The 21,633-nt window shown below is 43.1% G+C and overlaps 2 protein-coding genes across 4 annotated transcripts; one reads left to right on the plus strand and one right to left on the minus strand.

The window, feature by feature from the left end:
• Positions 1 to 417: 417 nt before the first annotated feature.
• Positions 418 to 12,815, plus strand: cpsf1 (cleavage and polyadenylation specific factor 1). The gene is made up of 37 exons (XM_053862116.1): positions 418 to 475; positions 1,062 to 1,219; positions 1,298 to 1,325; positions 1,415 to 1,548; positions 1,633 to 1,713; positions 1,816 to 1,967; positions 2,056 to 2,202; positions 2,283 to 2,422; positions 2,759 to 2,869; positions 2,947 to 3,040; positions 3,128 to 3,215; positions 3,585 to 3,740; positions 3,812 to 3,863; positions 3,939 to 4,012; positions 4,076 to 4,150; positions 4,382 to 4,462; positions 4,716 to 4,985; positions 5,047 to 5,188; positions 6,165 to 6,343; positions 6,687 to 6,826; positions 6,896 to 7,100; positions 7,352 to 7,558; positions 7,627 to 7,716; positions 7,793 to 7,936; positions 8,011 to 8,163; positions 8,695 to 8,811; positions 8,888 to 8,978; positions 9,163 to 9,247; positions 9,830 to 9,971; positions 10,053 to 10,205; positions 11,137 to 11,313; positions 11,559 to 11,625; positions 11,692 to 11,739; positions 11,836 to 11,991; positions 12,108 to 12,237; positions 12,323 to 12,461; positions 12,679 to 12,815. The coding sequence occupies exons 2-37, from the start codon at positions 1,076 to 1,078 to the stop codon at positions 12,724 to 12,726; spliced, it is 4,440 nt and encodes a 1,479-aa protein (XP_053718091.1). The 5' UTR covers positions 418 to 475; positions 1,062 to 1,075; the 3' UTR covers positions 12,727 to 12,815.
• Positions 12,816 to 13,499: 684 nt separating this feature from the next.
• adck5 (aarF domain containing kinase 5) lies at positions 13,500 to 19,696 on the minus strand. 3 transcript variants are annotated; one of them, XM_053862823.1, is made up of 15 exons: positions 19,493 to 19,696; positions 18,052 to 18,146; positions 17,832 to 17,981; positions 17,284 to 17,359; positions 16,313 to 16,513; positions 16,102 to 16,242; positions 15,933 to 16,046; positions 15,736 to 15,867; positions 15,577 to 15,660; positions 15,434 to 15,515; positions 14,915 to 14,993; positions 14,760 to 14,851; positions 14,450 to 14,702; positions 13,988 to 14,104; positions 13,500 to 13,929 (listed from the first exon to the last, which is right to left on the minus strand). In XM_053862823.1, the coding sequence occupies exons 1-15, from the start codon at positions 19,514 to 19,516 to the stop codon at positions 13,827 to 13,829; spliced, it is 1,743 nt and encodes a 580-aa protein (XP_053718798.1). In that variant the 5' UTR covers positions 19,517 to 19,696; the 3' UTR covers positions 13,500 to 13,826. The 3 variants fall into 3 exon arrangements, with proteins under 3 accessions (XP_053718798.1, XP_053718797.1, XP_053718799.1); XM_053862822.1 differs by having other exon boundaries at positions 14,450 to 14,851; XM_053862824.1 differs by lacking the exons at positions 18,052 to 18,146; positions 19,493 to 19,696 and having other exon boundaries at positions 16,313 to 16,508.
• Between the last annotated feature and the right edge of the window lie 1,937 nt (positions 19,697 to 21,633).

The raw sequence follows: 21,633 nt of genomic DNA on the forward strand, positions 1-21,633 counted from the left end.
AGCTCTGAGTATCTCCCCTGTTCTTGAAAGCTGGCACCAGACCACTTCTCCTCAGCATTCAAGAGCATGTGTTGTGAAATCCACCCCACTCTGCCCTCCTAAGAGCAGTTTTGGCTGACACCTTTGCCTCTATCCGCTCGTTTATCTGATTCTCTTCATTCATCCCCATTTGTCTTCCAGATATACTCCCTCCATATTCCTTTATCTTTTTATTTTCCTCATGTCTTTGGGACTGCAGTAAGCTTTTGTTTAACTCAAACATAGAGAAAGCGGCGTTTCATCTGCTGGGGGTAACCCGTTACCTGTGTTGTGGGAAATTTGCAAAAAAAAAACCCCAAAAACATGTTTTTGAGAAGCGCCTAGGCAAACTCCTGCACACTAGGTGGCGCTATGTCCGTTCCTTGAGTTGAAATTCGCCATGAAGTGAGCCGAAATAAACGAAGAAGAGAGGCCAACATCTCTAGCTTCGGTACAAGTAAGTCAAGTGTGTTAATAAAACCACCGACCTATCCCCACGCTGTGATTTAACTGTGACTGCAAGAATGTATTCAAAGTGTTCTTTTAAGTCCTATTGCGTGATTTGTTGCAATTCCCATTCATAACGTAAATACGCGCCGTAATGCTCGGCACACCGCTGACCACAATTGGCAGCATTAGCAAAACACAGCTAACGCAGTTGTCGTTCGCTTAAAAAAAACAGCTGTCGAGCTAATATTCTATTTGTTATAGTAGCTATTATTTTATAAACGCCTGGTTTGATTCAGGTCCGTTATTACTTCATCGGCTAATGTGTATCAGGGCGGTAAAATAAGGAGCATGTTCTGACACCATTGTATGCCAATGCTGAAGTGCATCAGGTGCGTTCATTGAATGTGTTCACTCTTGAAGATGTGTGATGAGAATCATGAATTTGATCAGAACTGGTGATTCACATTGGACAGCTTTAAGTCGATTCTTCTTGTTTTCGTGCCATAAAGCGTTGTTGCTCCTTTCGTATTGTGTTTTTCATAATCTTTGAACACATCTAGAATGTTCAAGACGTTGTTGTCCTGGTCTTGCAGTCAGATGTGGCGCCATGTATGCTGTGTACAAACAAGCCCACTCTCCTACGGCTGTGGAGTTCTCAGTCTACTGTAACTTCATTTCCAGTCAAGAGAAGAATCTGGTGGTGGCTGGCACTTCTCAGCTTTTTGTTTACAGGATTATCCGAGATGTGGAGGTAACAAATAGTCAATGAATTGTCTCACTCTGTTTAAATTTCCGATCTGACAAACATTTACAACATTTACTTATTCAGAGCCGATCAAAGACTGACAAATCTTCAGGTATGTATAGTGGCTGTACCAGGTGATATCTAAAAGAATAGGAAAACAATAGCTAAATGATTCCGATGACTTTTTTCCCCTCTGTGTAGATGTCAAAACACGTAAAGACAAGCTTGAACAGGTGGCAGCCTTCAGTCTTTTTGGCAACGTTATGTCTATGGCCAGTGTGCAGCTTGTGGGATCCAGGAGAGATGCGCTCCTCCTCAGTTTTAAAGATGCAAAGGTGTCATTATTTCCACTCCACAATGTACTGTTTCAAACCGCTTAATCGTCATGACCACTCACAATCTTCTGTTTCATTTACTAGTTATCGATAGTGGAGTACGATCCTGGGACACATGACCTGAAGACTTTGTCTCTGCATTATTTTGAGGAGCCAGAGCTCAGAGTAGGTCAAATGTTTGTGGTCTTTGACTGTGATGATAAAACCTACCTACTTCATCAAGCATTCATAACATTTTAACCTGTGTTTTGATTTTTCATTTTCAAGGATGGTTTTGTACAGAATGTACATATTCCCATCATTCGTGTAGATCCAGAGAATCGTTGTGCCGTGATGCTCATCTATGGTACCAGACTGGTGGTGTTGCCCTTCCGTAAAGATACCCTAACAGATGATCAGGATGGCGAGTTTGGTGAAGGGTAAATGTGACTTGTTTATTCGCCTGGTCAATGGCTAACTGATTAAAAAAACATGCTGTCTAATTTCACAACTCCATGTCATCCCCAGTCCACAATCAAATTTTCTGCCAAGTTACATCATTGACGTTCGCAAACTGGATGAAAAACTGCTGAACATCATCGACATGAAGTTCCTGCATGGATACTACGAGCCCACATTGCTTATCCTTTTTGAACCGAATCAGACGTGGCCTGGGTTAGTATGCAACACCTTACTATTACTGCATTTTTGTTGTTGTTGTTTTGAATTTGGTTGTTTTTCTGTTCCTCTCTCAGGCGTGTTGCTGTGCGCCAAGACACCTGTTGCATTGTGGCGATCTCTCTCAACATCATGCAGAAGGTCCATCCTGTCATTTGGTCCCTCAGTAACCTGCCATTTGACTGCACGCAGGTCATGGCTGTCCCCAAACCCATCGGTTAGTGCAACATTTGTCCGCATTAAAAGTAACAATATTTTATAGAGCGTAATTAGCAAGCACACTAATCATATAGGCCTGTAGTGGGGAATTCTATTTCCTGAGGGTGAAAAGGCCATGTTGAGAATTGTATTGTATTGTATTGTGTCTAAAGTAATCAGAAGTCTTATATAAGTAAAAATACTACCAAACGCTGCAGTAAATATGAGGAATGTATTTGAATTGTGATATTACTAATAATACTGAGGCATTTTGTGGACATCAGAAGCTGGTCTTAATTGTATTCTTTTAATGCACCATCGTCAACTGAGGACCAAACATGTTAAACCTCTCCAGGTGGCGTTGTTGTATTTGCTGTGAATTCCCTGCTCTATTTGAACCAGAGCGTCCCGCCCTATGGAGTGTCCCTCAATTCTCAGACGAGTGGCACCACAGCGTTTCCCCTGAGTAAGCAACTAATCATAGAGATTCATCAAATACTTTTTGCATCTATGCTCATGATCTTGATGCTGTTTGGATGACAGATGTACAGGAAGATGTCAAGATCACTCTGGATTGTTCCCAAGCTGATTTTATCGCCTACGACAAGATGGTCATCTCACTGAAAGGAGGAGAAATGTCAGTAACCGCAACTACCACATCTATGAACAGTGGGACTCAGATTAGCCTAAATTCATTCCTTTTTTTTTTTTTTTTTTTTTGCAGTTACGTGTTGACCCTCATTACTGATGGAATGAGGAGCGTACGAGCTTTCCACTTCAAAAAGGCAGCTGCCAGTGTCCTGACAACCTGTGTGAGTTCTACTGCTATTACTGTTGTTTTCCTAGTAGGTTCAGGTACGTCTTGCTCTTACATGTGAGTAATACGCTTATGAAGGTGGTGTTACACAAGTCTCAAGTGAGAACACCATTTCTATTAAATGTATATTAATATATTAAATACAGGTGGTTCTTATTTTGATAATAGCTGCTTATGTCTGAGATACTGCAATGCTGAAGACATTTTGTTTAGCTCAGACAAATGGTTGCTCATTGGAGTATTTTATATTTTCATTGAAAAAGAAGTTTATCCCTACTCTAAATTTAGCATTTTCGGCATTGTGACATTTGCCCACGCATTCTTTGAATGAATAATGGAGTGTTTTTTTTGTTTGTTTATCTAGATGGTCACCATGGATTCCGGCTTCCTGTTTCTGGGTTCCCGCCTTGGAAACTCGCTTCTCCTGAAGTACACCGAGAACCTTCAGGAGACTCCACCTGAGCAGAGCAAGGAGAACCATGATGGCGAGAAGGAACAAGAGAATAAGAAGTGTGAAACTGTATGTGTCATATTGCATGAATTATTCCTCGTTGTTTGACTGTCTAAACAATCCGGTGTTGATTCTTGCAGGACGAACCGTCAGTTAAGAAGCTCAGGTTAGATTCTTCCACCAACTGGACCGGTATGTCGGTGAACAATGGGGATATTTGTTCTTGTTTGCCAGCAGAATTGTATTTAAGTATGTATGTTTTGGCAGATGATGTGGATGAGATCGAGGTGTATGGAAGTGAAGCTCTGTCCGGCACACAGCTGGCCACATACTCCTTTGAGGTGAGGAACAATTCTGATCATTACATTTTCACACGTTATTAACAAGTCTGTGTTATTACACAGGTTTCTGACAGCATCCTAAACATTGGTCCTTGTGCAAACGCTTCAATGGGTGAACCTGCGTTCCTATCTGAGGAGGTAATGATTATGCTATTTGTCTATTCAAACAATACATAACTTTTACAGGCCATTATTTATACCATATGTAAACTCGTGTTGTTTGCCTTTTTATGTTCACAATTTATATGATTTATATTTCAAGTGTATTTTTTGTTATATTGTAGCACGAGGCAGAACTGAGGGTGCCATCAAAATAAAAGTGTTATTTTAAAATAGGGAGCTTCTGTGACCCTGACAACTTTCCTACAGTTTCAGAGTAATATGGAGGTTGACTTGGAGGTGGTGGTTTGCTCTGGATTCGGCAAGAATGGGGCTCTCTCTGTGCTGCAGGTGAAGCCTATCTATTTTTCATGCACTGCATTGTTCTTGTTTCTGCACCATCCAAAAACCAGTGGTAGGGAGGACCGTCTGCCACAGGTCCAGTGATGGTGCAACAGTGACGTCTGGGTCTACCAGGGCTGCCTCAGAGATCAATGGAGTAGTCTGTAAAAACCCCAGACACAAGCTCGTTTTAACATTGAAGCTACTCGCCACTTTGCATGAATTCAAACTTGACTTTGATCCTTCTTCCTCCTGCTTTCAGCGAAGCATCAAACCACAAGTAGTCACCACGTTTGAACTGCCAGGTTTCCTTGATATGTGGACTGTAATCGCTAATGAGCCTAAAGAGGACAAAAAGGCTCCAAAAACAGAGACCGAGGAGAAGGTGGATGCTGACATGAGCGAAGGGGGTGAAGAGGGTGAGAAAGAAGAAGAAGAGGAGGAAAAGAAAGAGGAGGAACCTCTAGAACCTCTGGATGACGATACGAAGAAGCATGGCTTTCTCATACTGAGTAGAGAGGACACAACTATGGTAGGGACGTCTTGTTGTCACAATGCTGAAACTCCTCCGTGATGCCAGTATTTTCTCGTAGATCCTGCAAACTGGTCAGGAGATCATGGAGCTGGACACCAGTGGTTTTGCTACTCAAGGTCCAACTGTCTTCGCTGGGAACATTGGAGACAACAAGTACATCATTCAGGTTTCTCCAGTGGGCATCCGGCTACTGGAAGGAGGTAAAGAAGCGCATCCTATAAATGCAGCTGTATTTAGCAAACACGTGTGGATGTAGAAAATGACTGCCTCATTATGACACAGCCACAATAGTTATTAGAGCTGGAGTCTGAACTATCACATGCCTTGATCGACTCTCAGTGACAATTAGTGAAAATCTTCTTCATGATTTCTGTTGGATTTGTACCAACTAGGCTAGGGGTCCCACCTGATTTGATACCTTCTACTTGTTCCTCAAAAGGTTATTCGTAACGTTGATGGACGTGAACTGCTCCATATTGACACCTAAAAGCACCACACCACTGAAGTTGTGCACAACTGCTTTACTTTGACTTTTAGCAGCATAAACAATGTGCCACATGGCAAAAATATTGAAATGTTTAAACAAGCAGAACAAATATACTTGGCCATACACCATGTTTGACGCACCATCATAAAATCAAAAAGACACAGCGATACAGAGTGAAATTGCGAATATTTGAGCTTATGTATCGGATCACATCACAAAAAAATATTGGACTATACTGATAGTCATCCCTACCATTTACACACAAAAAGAAATGATGGAATGGAAGCTCTCCCTGAGCTATGCTCTGGGGTTGTGAAGGGGACACATGCTCAGGCTTGATCACCCAGTAGCTGGCCACTCTTATGAGTGTGGCCTTGTGTTTAAATGGCGTACACTACTGTCTATATGTCCCAACATTGACTGACATGCAACTCCCATGCAACTCGCAACCTCAATGTTACCCATGTTTACCATCCATTGGCACTATGGACAGTTTACCATCCCTCCCCGTGTTTCTATGTATCACCTATAAAACTGTACTGTACTGTATACCAGCTATCTATATGATGAACTGCGGTGTCCACTGAAGCAGTACATAAATCAAAGTGGCACAGAGGAGGAGTTTTTCACTGCACTTGTTGCCATGCAAACATGGTCTGATTCGTACTCTTTTGTTCACTTTTCTACAGTGACCCAGCTCCACTTCATTCCCGTCGACCTGGGCTCTCCTATAGTCCTTTGCTCTGTGGCAGACCCCTATGTGGTTATTATGAGTGCAGAGGGAGTGGTGACCATGTTTGTCCTGAAGAACGACTCGTACATGGGGAAGACTCATCGCCTCACCCTGCTGAAACCTCAGATCTCCGCTGTGAGTTTATCATACCTCAACTATATGTCTAGCGCTGTAGGTATCAGTAAAAGTATTGCGGGGTCAGAGAATGATTGTAGTGGTGAGTATAAGCAAGGTGTTTCCATTGTTTTGAAGTGTTTTTTTTTTTTGCCGGGGGGAGTAGATCATCAAAAGGGAGCAGGTCTTGTGAAGGCTGCTAGTGTGGCAGAAAACCCTGATATTGTTATCTTCCTTCCTGTTGCCCCTGCATGAGGGAGAATTATAAATCAGTTGTTCTTCTTAATGTTTTGATCTTGGATTTTGACGCATTCCTATCTATCATTGATAACCAGAAGTAAAACACTTATATTATCATGTCCAGCAATCTCGCGTGATCACGCTATGTGCGTACAAGGATCTCAGCGGCATGTTCACCACTGAAAACCGAGTCAGCTGCTTGGTCAAAGAGGACGCGGTGTTCATAAGGCAGTCTGAAACAGAGACAGTGATCCACGACATCAAGTAAGGATTATTTTCACACCCAAGCAGTTTCCGTTGTTCATTCTAGGGCTGCTGTAACAGGCTGTGTAGTATCTCAGTAGATGACGAGGAGGAGATGCTGTATGGAGATTCTAAGACTGTAACAGCCAGTAGCACCAGTTCGATGCAGAGTGCTCAACCTACAACGGAGGACACGAGCAGCAGCTCAGCAGCTCCAGTTTCCTCTGAGGGAAGTCCCAGTAAGGCTGAGCCCACTCACTGGTGTTTGGTCGTCAGAGAAAATGGTGTGATGGAGGTACGTGGATGAGTTCATGAGCAAAGTTGCTTTTGTAATGTCTTTTCTTTTTGTTTTGTTTTGTTTTGTTTCTTGAGTAATCCAGTGTAAAGTCCTGTTACCTTAACCATTTTGTGTAGCTTAATACATAACTGATCACATTTATATCTGTATACTTCAAATATATACTATCAAATATTTCTTTTTAGATGATTTTTGTATGTAGATATAGATGTGCAGAAATGAAATTATTATTTTTCCCCCTTTGTCAGATTTACCAGCTGCCAGACTGGAGACTAGTTTTCCTGGTGAAAAACTTCCCTGTCGGTCAAAGGGTTCTGGTGGACAGCTCCACGGGTCAATCAGCAGCTCATGGCGACAGCAAAAAGGAGGAGGTGACGCGTCAGAGCGAGATGCCAGCAGTGAAGGAAGTGTCTTTGGTGTCACTGGGATACAACCACAGCAGACCATTTTTATTGGTCAGTGATATTCCTGCCGGCCGGATGTCCAAACTTGGATGGGAGGCATTAACGGTTCTGATTTCCAGGCACATGTGGATCAGGAGCTTCTGATTTACGAAGCGTTTCCCTTCGACCAACAGCAGCCGCAGAACAACCTGAAAGTTCGCTTTAAAAAAGTGAGGATGAATCTGGCTGAGTCAGAGGTAGAAGTGGATGAATATGATGTGGCTGCTCACCTGTTTTGTTTAACAGATTCCTCACAACATCAACTTCAGAGAAAAGAAGTCAAAGCCCAGAAAAGACAAGAAGGCTGAGAGTGGATTGGCAGATGAAAGTCCTGCTAAAAATCGGATCACAAGATTGAGATACTTTGAAGATATTTCCGGATATTCCGGGGTATGCAAGGACAGGCCTTTCAGAAGTTTCTTCTTTATAATCTGCCATCCTGTTTTAACTTTTCCATCCTTCAGGTCTTCATCTGTGGACCGTGCCCTCACTGGATGTTGGTCACTTCACGCGGGGCTGTGAGGCTTCACCCCATGACCATTGACGGCACAATTGATACGTTTGCTTCTTTCCATAACATCAACTGCCCCAAGGGGTTCTTGTACTTCAACAAACAGGTCTAGCCTCTTTATCATTATTTGATATTTATCATTTTATGATTGATAAAATCTTGCCATTTTAAAATAAATAAGACCTTAGCTTGCAGCGTCTCTGGGATGTTGAGCTTTTTTGTCAGAAGGATGAAGAATGTTTAATTTTGCAGGAAAATATCATGAGCCATGACTAATAAGTGCAGTTTCCGGCACGATAGAATGAACAGTCATTTCAATGACAGAATGTTGAGAAATGACAACTCGCAACTATTAGAGTTTATGTTAGTCTGTTTTAATAGTACTGTTGATGTTGCCATTCTGATGTTAAGTTGTTGTTTGTTACTTCAGTTATGAAATGGGGTCAGCCCAACAGAAATGTAACTCTGTCTTTTCGTCAACCAAACTAGAATATTATTTTTTCATTGTACATAAAATAATATAGTTGCTATTCCTGTATGCCTATTAACCTGTAAAGTGCTTGTTTCTCGTGCTCCAGTTGATATTCTGGCTGCTGCTCACAGATAACCTTTGCACTTGTATATTTCTCAACCACAGGGAGAAATGAGGATCGGTGTCCTTCCCACCCACCTCTCGTATGATGCTCCTTGGCCAGTCCGAAAAATCCCATTGAGGTGTACCGTTCACTTTGTGTCCTACCATGTTGAATCTAAGGCAAGTGTTTTCTGCAGTTTCAAACTGACCGAAAAATGAGGTCGATCTTGAGGTAACATGGATTTGTTGAACCCAGGTCTATGCGGTGTGCACTAGCATCAAAGAGCTCTGTACTCGTATTCCCAAAACTACTGGAGAGGAGAAGGAGTACGACCCCATTGTTAGAGGTGAGAAGTGGATATGCTCATCTTCGTTGCAAACCAACTCTTGACTGCATTAGTAAACGGAAAAGGGGGTATTTTATATGCAGCATTTTGAATTTGTTCAATTTAAATGCTTGTCAAAACACTACAAATGTATGAAATGACATAAAATGCTCACCTTTGCTTGTCACTTGTTCACTCTCTGTAGACGAACGCTACATAAACCCTCAACAGGAGAGATTCTCCATCCAGCTCATCTCCCCTGTCAGCTGGGAAACCATCCCGAACACACGGTAACAGCAGCAGAAAACAATAGTCTGCTTGTGTGCAAGTTCGGAAGATGATTCACGTATTTGCAGGACTGCAGTTGTTGATGTTATGTTCTTTAGAGTGACTTAGTCAATGTGGCATAATCGAACACTTCTCGCGAATAGATCTTCAGCTAAAAATAGAACCTTGACATAAATAAAAGGCCCTGGCTGAAGGCCACAGGCATGTTTGTTTAATGCGTCATCAGCTCGCACACTGATTTGAAGGATGAAAAAGGCCGTCAAAAATGGAGTAGCATTTATGTACCAGCCAGATGTTTTATGATGTGATAGACACAATTCTGTTAACACTCTTTTTACAGAATGCTTAGTTGTTGTTTCTGTAGTTCATATCGTTCTAAGCTTTATTGACACTTGAACTTTAGCTGAGACAGCAAAGATTCATTTTATGGATGTTTTTGTTGCAGTTCACATCAAGTATTGAGTCACCATTTTCCAGAGAATTTGAAGTGCACAGGGATTGCAGAACATTTGTCACAGCATTTATATGCACTATTAAGTAACCACAAGAACATATGAACCAAAAAAGGTGTGCTCTTCTTTCAGGATTGATCTTGAAGAGTGGGAGCATGTGACCTGCATGAAGACGGTGGCACTAAGGAGTCAGGAGACAGTGACAGGACTGAAGGGCTACATTGCAGTCGGGACCTGTGTCCTGCAGGGGGAGGAGGTCACTTGCAGAGGCAGGGTGAGAAGAAAGCCTCTTTATTTCAGGAAAAAAAAAAAAACCGCATAACTGCAGATGAATCACTTTCATTTTTCTGAATAGATTTTGATCATGGACGTGATTGAGGTTGTTCCAGAACCCGGGCAGCCCCTGACCAAGAACAAGGTCAAAGTGCTGTATGAGAAGGAGCAGAAAGGTCCGGTCACAGCCCTCTGTCACTGTAACGGATACCTGGTCTCAGCCATCGGACAGAAGGTCTCACCATCTCACGTTTCGCAGTTCTTTTATACAGTTATTATACAGTGGGCAAAAACGGGCCAAATGAGATTTTTACCTCACAAAAATATACACAAACTAATCCTTTCAACCTTTTGTAGGTAGATAGTAAAGACTTCAACATTTCTTGTAACTACAGATAATACTGGCACATTCCTAAGTGCAATACTGCTAGATGGTGGTGTCTGCGACTTCTGTAAGAATTCTTCTGTAACTCAGCCAACTCACTCCATGTGCAGTCTTCTCATGACAGCTAGTATAGGGAGATTTGCCGTAGTGCCGTAGTCTCCACTTGTGTCCAGTCAGCCTGACCTGAAAGCAATAGATTTGTTTGCATTCCTCTCCACTTTCTTCCCAGTCAACAATTCACAATCTAAAGTCCTGTTTGGTCCGAGTAAATCTGTGCCGTGTTAACAATAACAGTCACAAGGCCTTGTTGGACCTAAGCCCCCGGTCTCTTGATACCAACATCACATTTGTATGCAGGGAATATTTCATATACTTGTTTTTTGCTACTCATGAAAACTTTCAATGATAATCTGAACACCTTTGACTCTGATCCTTCTCACTCTGTTTCCTGTTTTTCTTAAACCGAAGAGACAAAAACCCTCGACTAGTGCCGTTAAACTAGTTGGCATGTATTAACTGTGGTAGTGAAATTATTTGCGTGGATAATTTTGTGGTGCAAATGAAGTCGAAATCCTCAATAAGTCATGGCAGTCATTGCATTCTTGTTGCTCTGATGGACAATATAACAGTCTGGATTGAGCCACCAGTTACTGCCAGGTTCTCATTCTTTTGTTTCTGGTGAGATAATGTGAGGCTTCCACTTAAATGCTACCTTTAAAAATCCTCTGCAGAGCAAGTGATTGCAGCAGTGATCCTTAGTTTGTGATCTCCTTCGCTGCAGATCTTCCTGTGGTCCCTGAAAGACAACGACCTGACGGGCATGGCCTTCATTGACACGCAGCTGTATATACACCAGCTCTTCAGCATCAAGAACTTCATCCTGGCTGCCGACCTGATGAAGAGTATCTCACTGCTGCGCTACCAGGAGCAGAGCAAGACGCTGGCGCTCATCAGCCGGGTGAGAACTCGTGTTCGGCCACTCTGGGATGGGATACAGATCACTGCTGCTAAAGCCAAACAATGGTTTCTCCAGCAGAAACGGTGTTTTTGGAGTATACTCTGTCAACTATATAGGTTAAGAAGGCTTCACGAATCAGAGAGCAAGCTGACATTTTAAAAGATGTCCTGATATGTAAACATCAATGCGCTGATGTTGAACCTTGCTCTGCTGACTGTCTCCTTGTCTCTGTTTTTTGGGAACAGGATGCCAAACCTTTACAGGTCTACAGTGTGGAGTTCATGGTGGACAACAGTCAACTTGGATTTTTGGGTAAAACAAACAAATGAAAGCTGCTTTTAGATAAAGAAACAGCCTCTGATGGATGTTTTCCTTCAGTGTCAGACAGCAACAAGAACCTCTTCATCTACATGTACTTACCTGAAGGTGAGGTCTCACTCTAATACTGTCGTGATCCAGTGACATCATGCTCTTCAACACACTGTCCCTTCAAAACACGTTCATTATGCATTGTGGTTGCAGCTAAGGAGAGCTTTGGTGGGATGCGTCTGCTGAGGAGGGCAGACTTCAACGTGGGCGCCAACATTAACACTTTCTGGCGGATGCCGTGCAGACGTGCGCTGGACGGGAGCAGCAAGAAATCGTCCGCCTGGATCAACAAACACAGCACCTGGTTTGGTATGTGACTGCTGGGTTCAACTCTTTTACCCCTATTGAGTTTCCACATATGAGCCCTACAATCATCACAGCCATTTCTGTGTCACTATGCTGTTAACATTGGTTTGTTTCCAAAGCAACGCTCGATGGAGGGATTGGGCTGCTGCTCCCCATGCAGGAGAAGATCTACCGCCGACTGCTGATGTTGCAAAATGCTCTCACCACCATGATACCTCATCACGCTGGTCTGAGCCCCAAAGCTTTCAGGTGAGCACTTGTGGACTGCTTTCTATGACTGAGCTTTCAAGTGTGGTCCATAAACACAACACAACATGAACACAATGCACCACAGAATGATGCAAAGCGACAGGCGAGGCCTCCAGAACCAGATCCGGAATGTCCTAGATGGAGAACTGCTCAACAAGTACCTGTACCTCAGCACCATGGAGCGAACGGAACTGGCGAAAAAGATTGGTACCACTCAAGACATCGTAAGTGACTCTTCATTGTTTATAGCGGGGAGGAGTTAAGCCGGTCCTGCTCGACCCAACCAGCCAAGCACACATAGTTGAACCAGTCAGGTGTCTCAGTTGATGGTCAGTCTGGTGCCGATTGTTTCAGCAGACACCTGATTGGTTGGACCACAAACCTGCGTGGACCCATGGTTTATAGCCTTCTATATTCATACCGGCCCGGTGTCCTTCACAGATCCTGGATGACCTTCAGGAGATCGACAGAGTCACCGCTCACTTCTGAGACATTCCCTGGAAGTGTTTTTTTTTTTTTTGATACCGATCTTTGTGTTTTTAGGACCCTTTTGCATAAAACAATTATGTTGACCACACAAATCTGTCTACTTTCATTTGTTACTATCGAACCGTCCTGTGATGGGACTCTTTTCTCCATCACCTCAAACATTACCAAGCCAGAATCAACACAACGCGTCTGCCCTGTGAAAGGGGACCTGAGCTGACATCATCACATGATCTCTGGCTTCTCTCTCTCTGCAGTCAAACGGAGCCAGCTCTTCTTCAAACCCTTGTAACTGATCCTTTTCATTTGGACGTGACAGCATTGACAACACCTTTGCCTCATTGTCACCACACACTGTGGGTGTGTATCCCCTTTATATTAAGACCCTTCCCTGTACACCAGTCTGTAACCCTCTCCTAATTCCCCACACAACAGAATTCCATTTTCCCCGAGCTCTGCTTCCATTTCTGAACTATGTTGAAACAAATCTCTGCATGAGCAAACCAAATGATTCTTGTGTGGAAAACTTACAGCAGTGACAACTAAATCAGAGCTCTTTATTCAGCAGCGTTAAGCTAACAAGCTAAAGAGAGGAAAGGACGAGACACTGAGTCTTTCTAACTGTATTCAGAGGAAGAATTACTTAGGAATGCCACGTGAACCTGAAATTGATTCCGCCACAAAGCTCGACCTCCATCTATGGCACTGTCACACAGTAGCCATTGTTAACATCCGAGGGCTGTTCAAGAGTCAAAAACAGCAGAATAATAGTCACTAATAAAAGACAGATGCACGGCACATTTTAAAACCATTTACTCATCATGGGAAACTTGAACAATGTCCTATTATGACGATTTGACAAATAATCATAATTGCAACAAAACATCAAGTAATGGATTGATTCATGAAGTTAAAATACTTGCATTAAAAGGTTGCTCCACCAACCTAACATAAAAACACAGGCAGCGGCCCATGTGTGAAGTCTTCAATGAAATGACGTGACGTGCAGTGCCGGTGTTGAATCTCTGAGGTCGGTCCATTTGTGAGTGTCAAGTGATCTTCCTGGTTTTGACCCGCTCCAATAACATAGTGTCGTGGACGCACTACCTGAGGTACTCGTACAGTTCTGGGTCCAGAGTCACAACTCCAAAGTAAGACAGTAGGTTCAAAATCGAACGTGTCACGTTCATCATTGCCACCTGTGACCTGGAACACAGTGGGATTAGACTCGTCCAGCTTGTGATGATCAAACCAGGGCTGTTACCTGAGTGCAAACTCAAATTTGAGGCTCTCCCAGCTCGACAGAATCCAGCGGGTCACCCAGAACCTCTGCAGGACACTGCCACTCTCTGCCTGGATCTTCCCCCAGCCACGGACCGCACTGCAGGGAGCCCAGGATGCAACACAATGTCAAGTCATGTGGATTTTGCGTGCAGCTGCATTAAATACAAAAAAGGGTTTTGTCGTACTCGCCAACCAATATAGGAAACTTTCAGGCATAATCTACAAATTTTTGGCAGCAGAGCAACACTGTCCGAACAGACCAATACTGATGTGCTCAATCGGGGTCCAATATCATGGCTAGGGTGGGGTGGGGAAAAACAGACTTCATCGCCATCTGTTGACCTAGCACCACAATTTGGCAGACACACTCTGGGCCCCCAGAGCCATTGTTAGGAGCAGTGGAGCGTCAGTGAATTCTTATGAGAACGCTTATGGCACAAACCTCTTCGCCATCATGAAGTAGCGGTCAACTGGGGCTCCTAGCGTGATGTTGATGCTCCGTACTGTGTTGATGTTCCGGAACACCAGCAGCATGGGTCGAGGCATGGACTTCAGCACCTGCATGATGTTCCCGAAACGCTCAACGGCCATTTGGCGCATGTAGGCCGTCTCCTCCAGACTCAGGATGTTGGACATCCCCAACTGCTGCATGTTGATGGGTCGCTGCAGCAGCATCTCACAGAACAGGAAGTACTCTGCAATGACACTGGGCTTGACACTTTGCTGTATCATAAGGCACAACGTGTCCTGACCTTTCACCCCAAGAGCATGAGAGTACTTCTCCATTGCCGCCTCGTCTCGTAGCACCATGGACCTCCAGAGTTTGCAGAGTGCAGATCGATCGCTGCGTGCAAGGTCAGGATTATTGTCATGCTCGGACACGACATTGGGTGAGTGGCAGCCCTACCTTTGACTGAGATACTCATACAAGCCATGATCCAGCAGAACCAGCTCCGCCTTGTTGTCAGCACCGGGCCGAACCAGAACTGCAGGAGGACAACTGTTTACTCTTGTGATCATTAAAATCTGTTGTCAAACAAACCACCCCCTATCACCCAAAGATAGCAACCTCAGGCTGTTTTTCCAGCGAGAGTGCAAATCCGAAATACTGATACTGATCAGATATATATTATTATTATTATTCTTTACATTTTTTTTACATTTTTACTTGACATAAACAGCCTCGGGCAGAGAGGGAAGGACGTCAATTCAGAGGATGTGGATAAAGCAGAAGTTGTATCGATGCTACATGGTTTAGTTCAAGCTTCACTGTACAAAACCCGAGTGTCCTCATCGCTTCAACAAAATGCCTGGCATCTACTGTGCAACTGTGCCATTTTCTCCCAACAATCCACAGATGAAAAATGACTGCAATAACGGCAGGAGAAAACAACTCACTCGCCCTGGAGTCAGCTATTATACCAACCATTTCCTGGATGTGGATCAGCATGGATGAACCCAGTGTAGAATATTTGCTCAGCAAACACTCGGATTAGTTTGTCGGCAGTCTGAAAAACACACATTTCCTCAAGCAGCTGCTCGATTCATCCTTGCTGTTAGTGCACTGACGTCTTTCAAACTCAGGCCTTGTCTTTTTATTTCCTGCACGTCGTTGATTTTGCAGCCGTGGCAGAACTCTGCCGTCAGTACTCTCTGGAAGGAGGAAGCACAGCTGAACAGACTTCTGGTTGACCAGACAGTGAATGATGCTTCAGGTGCAAGCCTTACCTTGCTGGTTTGTTCCCAAAACACTTTAGGAACAACGATGAATTTAAAATGTTTTAGCTCCCCTGCGCACCTCTCAGAGTTCTTGGCTTCATTCTCAAAGTCCAGCTCTTGAGCTAGCCTCCCTTTCAAGTCCTGAAATGAGGAGGAAGACGTCGATCTACCCGGTTTAGCACAACGAAAAACACACTTGTCCTCACCTTGAGCACCCAACGGAAACCAAAAGTGGGGTGCATGAACTTAATGATATCCAGCAAGATCTCCAACGTTCTGACGTCTCCATCAAAGCGATCCCTCAGGTCAATATACTGCACCTGCCGGTCACACACACATTGAAACACATGATGGGCCGTGGTGGTCCAGACCAACCTTCACTGCTACACTGGTCCCATCAAATAGCTCTGCCCGGTGTACTTGAGCCAAGCTAGCGGCGGCTAAAGGCTCGTAGTCAAAGGTCTTAAAAAGCTGCAGAGGACTTGTGTTGAAGTCCTCCTGGAAAAGGGCATCCACCTATTGAAGGCACAAATAAAGAGTTCTAAGCACATCAGACAAAGACTTGTGCTCCTGATGGGCTCCTTACCTCTTTATACCGCCGGTCCAACGCTTTGTCTTCAAGCACCTGCAGGGTGTTGATGTACTCAGGCGGCAGGAGGTGGTTGAAGGAACACAGCCCCTGGCCCAGTTTGATATAGATCCCTCCGTTTTTTATGGCTCCTTCGACGATGGAGTCGGCTGCTCTCTGATGGCAGCCTGACATGGCCTCCATGTAGGATGGGCTACTCTGGCGGAGGGCGGCCACAACACGTGCGTTAGCTCAAACATGCTTTAGACTCCATGAATGACGGATGCAAACAACAGACACAATCACGATGAAGGTAAAGTTTACCGAACAAACTGTTTCCTGTGAGAAGTGAGATCGTTTCAAGATTATTCAAGTTATTTTCTTTATTTATTCACCTTTATTCTCTTTGTTTTCAATCGTCAACATCGTCTGCCATGGGTTATAGGGTCGGTTTGTGTTACTTTGGCTGTTGGGTTTACACTCTTTTGCTATTATATTCCACCATTAGTTGTGTTTCCTTGCTCCCTTCAGTGATCCATTCTCATAAATTCAGTATACAAGGAACTTACGACTTGCTCGACTTACATCCGCCCGCGGCCAGCAGATGCCGGCCTATTTTTTTTTTGTTTGTTTTTTTATTCAATGTCAATAGCTTCAGTGCACATAGCAGCCTGGCATGACAGACGACAGTTACAGCGGCACAGTATCCCAGCATCTCACTGTCACACACTACAGTAGTACCTGTAACCCTCGCGTTGGCTATTTTGAATGGCATTCGACTTAGGTCCAATCCGACTTACGACTGGTTGGTCGGAACCGTTCCTGGTCGTAAGTCGGATGTTATTTGTGGTATAGAAATATATTCTAGACGCATGAGACAAATCCATCTGAATTTGGAATGGAAGCCATTCACCATGACTGTCCTGTGTGTGCGCTTATGTCCCACTGGAGTCATGTGGTCGAACCCGTAACAAACATTATGAACTTACCTCATCCAGGCCACGAACAGACACATTGGTGGTCCACCAGTAATCCACAGAAATGACGATTCCAACAGACAGTGATCTGCCGAGTAAAGTTTAATTATTAGTAGTATTTATTCTAAATCTAAAGGACAAGTATGATTTGTGTTAAAGTGAGATCATGTATTAATGTATTTTTTTACCTGCAAGCTAGGATATAAGTGAGGTGAGTGAGACTAAAATAAGTGCTGTTAGGAACTTACTGAACAAAAAAATGAAATTGATGTATCAAAGTGCTACACTGGGAGGTCAGACTTTTGAACAAATCTGAACTCGATAATTCACCTAAGTTACATATGTATTGGCTGTTTTTTCATTTAACTTCCTCGACTCAAGTGTCTCCAAAAGCAGTTGAGGTTAGACATCAAGAACTGCAGTCTAACTATTAGAAATATCCAACTATAGTAAAAAAAAAAAAAAAAAAGTAGCAGTAAAAAAAAGCTTGAAAGTATCAACAGCAAAACTTCTATTTTCATGTTAACAAACTCTCTATAAGACCACGGAGCATGTCTAACCTGCAGAAGCGATGGAATCCTTCAATCACGATCCTCATCTTCCTCCTCTCTCTTGGTTCTGAGACAGCGTACTTTATGCCGAGCACTGCAGGCACGCCCACAGAGAGGCCAACAAGGGTCTTCCATAACAAGCCTCTTCGCTTCCCTTCTCTGCGGCGAAAGCATTTGCCCCATGGTCAGGCGCAGCGCGTTTTCAACTGTGCGCTTTAGAATTCAGTACCTGAGTGAACTGAAGGATCGGCTCGTCTGGTGAAGTGAGCCGCTCAAATGTGGTGATCTGACACACGGATGTATAGGTCTCAAACAGAGCCGTGACTGAAAGAGAAAAGGACAAGCCCACTGTCATTGTCACTGTTGTCATTTGGTGCATCTGCCCAGGAATGGCAAAATGCAACTTGTCACCTCAATTCAGTTCTGTACTGGGTTCATAGTAAGAAGCTTGAGAGGTCAGTGTGTGCGAGTGGCCGATTACATTTTGAGCAGGGCCACAGTATTAACTAGAAATTAATCCCAATTAAATAGCTTTTTAAAGTAATAAAATAAATGGGGCCCAGGGGAATTTTTTAAACAACAATGCAAGAAAAAATGTAAATATTTTACTTAGAATTACAGAGTAAAATAATTATAATCAAAAAGTAAAGTAGTAAATTACAAAAAACAAAATCAATTTGTGCTTAATGTGAGAATAACACTGAATGGCGACAAAAAGTGGATGTCGAAATGCCACAGAAACTTTCAGAGCACAGAGAACTTCTACTCAGTATCGAAAAACTACAAGTGGAGGGCCACGAGTGGCCCTTACGCTGCACTTTGCCCAGGTCTGTTGTACTTGAAAGGCCAAGTGTGATGAAAAATATGGAGGTCAGTGAAGAAATCAAGGGCGAACATGGTGCTCTTGGCTTTGTGTGTGGATTTTGTTTTTGCTGTCTGAGGGACGAGCTGGTAGATAGCAGAGTTTGTCAGGGGAAACGCACAGAGGGAGACCTTCAGTTGTGACGCCATGAAAACAGACAGTTGACAAGCTCAAACAAAGAATGAGTTATGGCACTGAAAACATGTTTGTCAACGTCAGGAAACAAACTTCCACAAAACACAGCAGAGGACGCCCCCATGGCAACACTGAAGGCATTTGCATAAGTGTGATTTTAAACCTTGTCAAAAGGCCATTTTCAGGTCAGCTTTCTGATCGAGACTCTAAACTAGAAGTGACTGCAATGAACAATTAGATCAAGCCTGTGTATTTAGCTGTGACTGACAGTAAACAAAAACAAAGCTAAGCACAAGAGCAGAACAATATAACCGAATATCAACAAGTCAGTGACACCAATAAGAATAGTTTGGACAAAACTATTAACAACACGGAGGCAGATTGAAACGCTGCTATGAACAAGTCAGCAAGTCAGTCACTTTTCCGATTTTTAGCAGTAGTAACATCAGGGGGGAAAACACTCAACAGCTGCAACACATAATTGATATTGGCTTGTGCTCAACCATGACAAAACAACGTGTTAAAACGTGTCTCAAGTGGACAAAAGGGCAGGTGGCAACACCAACCGCGAGAAAAGAGGCGAACATTCAAGTCCAGCCATGTCTTTCTTGAAGGTGTCACCGCGCTGGAGCTGCAATAAAACAGAGTTGCACTCGAGCGAAGGCTTGCTCACCACTCTGCAGAGCTCCTTGGTCATGGTTTGGAGGACAAATACTCGATGAGCGCACGACTAAAAAGCCTCCGTCATTTATAAATGTTACTGAGTAAAATGAGAGGCTCGGGTTCGGGTCGGTCCAAGAGTCGGTGGTCTGCTCTCCACCCAGCGGCTGATGTCAACACACACAATGTCAATCACGCTTCCAATCCGGGCTGGAAGTCTGTGGTCCGCTTAAAGGAAGTGCGTCATCAGCGAAGCCTCGCCCCACTACAAAAAACTTTATTTGTATAACAGGATTAACAATAAAGGTAATATATACATTGCAGACGGGAAACTAATAATGGGAAAATTTTAATAAATTTTTCCCACGTATTCAATTTTAGCATCTTTACTATTACGTCAATATCATTGGATATGACGAAAGCACATTAAATAAATTGACTTTTTTTTACTTTCATTAAAATAAACACCTTTTGAAAACTATGGAAAATGTAGCACAGGCATAAACCTCTTATAAAAAAATAGACTCACATTAGTGTAGCTTTTTCACTGTCAGCAATAGACTGCAGAAATAAATTCAGAATTAACTATATATGAGGATTGTTTTGGAGACTGGGCATGACAATTGACTTCATCTGCAAAGACAGTGATTAAATAAATCTAAATAAACTGCTCAAACCTTCATTTAGTAACAAAACAACACAAACTTCCGTTTTTCTCGATCAGCTTTTGTACATTTGTCAGCTGTTGCAGTGGATGATTCATGTGAATGTCACTTGAACTAAATACTTTTTAATTTTTTTTTTAATCACACAACCACTCACATCTGTATATAAATATGGATTATGTGGCATCCTTCAAATTCATAGTAAAGTTGCAGCGACTAAAAAAATATAAATTCATGGCAGCTTAAACTAACAAGTTATGACATCCTACTATCTCTCAACTAAGATGCTGTCTTGAGGAGAACTGCATTTCTATCAATTAATAGGTTAATAGGTCACTTAACAGGTTTGACCGCAGTCCTTCTGCAGCTTTATTCATTCCAAAATTTGTGTTTTGCTATACGGCAAAGCATTCGTTGTGACACAGAAGTCAGGATTTGGAAAGCAACCAGTCTTTTTATTCCAGAACAGGAAAGAGAAACTACAAACAGCATGACTCCTGTCTCCGAACTGAACGCCCACCTTAACCACACCCCCACCCAGTACGGTGCATTCCCGTACATTGGTAAACACAAGTTTCCGTCTGTTACACTTTGTAGTCACTTCAGTGACACCAGTTCCAGATGAAGATAGAGCCACAGATTGTGATGGATATCAAAAATCCGGATCCAGGAAGATTGGGAACGCTTGACTCAGCATGAGAGGCTTTCTGCAAAACCCACCAAGTCAAAACATAGGGAGGTTGCCAGTTGAACCTTTGTAGGTTGATCTATAGGAAAGCTAAATGCTCTTTCTCATCCCTTTGTGCAACAAGTTTACCCCAGGGAATTGTGTCATCGATCACATGCTTTTTTGGGTGGGCAAGAAAAATGAACTTGTTTCATCATGATGCTTTAACTTGCGAACACAATGCCTAAAACATGGCCTCTACAGACAAGTCGTCTTAACCAACATGATGTAAAGAATCCAGATTTTAACTGCACTCATTATTATCGTGAATGCACCATGAGTTATTTGTATCTGCCATTTTCTTTATGATTCTTCCGGCTTGAAGTAATTTATTGTAATATCTACAGCTAGACATAGAAATTGGTGCAGCAACTGAAGTGGGAATTTCATGTTACAAATTTGGATCGCCAACTGTTGTGTTCCCACACCCAGAACCTGCATCTTGTCAGTGTGACAGAGGTCAATACTCCCAGTGCAGCACCACAGAACATTTTCAGAGCCACTTCTGCAAACCCAGAAATGTAGGGGCCCAGTGAGCGATTGTGCAGTTATTTTTTTATTGATCAACAAAGCTACAAACCAATAACTTTCGATTTGTAAGCAATAATAAGATGTCAAGTATGAACTACAAAAAGTAGTTTCCCTAATAAATATGAGCTTTAAAAACTGGCTCTGCCTCACTTCCGGTGTCTGTAGCTGATAAGGTACTTCTCAGTTGAGTGATGTGGCTGAAATTCAGTATTGAGACTAAATGGGGAATTT

The sequence above is a fragment of the Synchiropus splendidus genome, chromosome 4 (genome assembly GCF_027744825.2).
Source record: "Synchiropus splendidus isolate RoL2022-P1 chromosome 4, RoL_Sspl_1.0, whole genome shotgun sequence".
Lineage (NCBI taxonomy): Eukaryota > Metazoa > Chordata > Actinopteri > Syngnathiformes > Callionymidae > Synchiropus > Synchiropus splendidus.

What these genes read in the sequence shown, in the direction of transcription:
- cpsf1 (XM_053862116.1), top strand. Translation starts at nt 1,076, where the DNA reads ATGTATGCTGTGTACAAACAAGCCCACTCTCCTACGGCTGTGGAGTTC. An exon ending in CCGAATCAGACGTGGCCTGG is followed by an intron (nt 2,203 to 2,282) that starts GTTAGTATGCAA and finishes TTCCTCTCTCAG; the next exon opens with GCGTGTTGCTGTGCGCCAAG. An exon ending in AGAATAAGAAGTGTGAAACT is followed by an intron (nt 3,741 to 3,811) that starts GTATGTGTCATA and finishes TGATTCTTGCAG; the next exon opens with GACGAACCGTCAGTTAAGAA.
- adck5 (XM_053862822.1), bottom strand. Translation starts at nt 19,516, where the DNA reads ATGACCAAGGAGCTCTGCAGAGTG. An exon ending in TTTGGGAACAAACCAGCAAG is followed by an intron (nt 15,661 to 15,735) that starts GTAAGGCTTGCA and finishes TCCTCCTTCCAG; the next exon opens with AGAGTACTGACGGCAGAGTT. An exon ending in TGATCCACATCCAGGAAATG is followed by an intron (nt 14,994 to 15,433) that starts GTTGGTATAATA and finishes GTCCTCCTGCAG; the next exon opens with TTCTGGTTCGGCCCGGTGCT.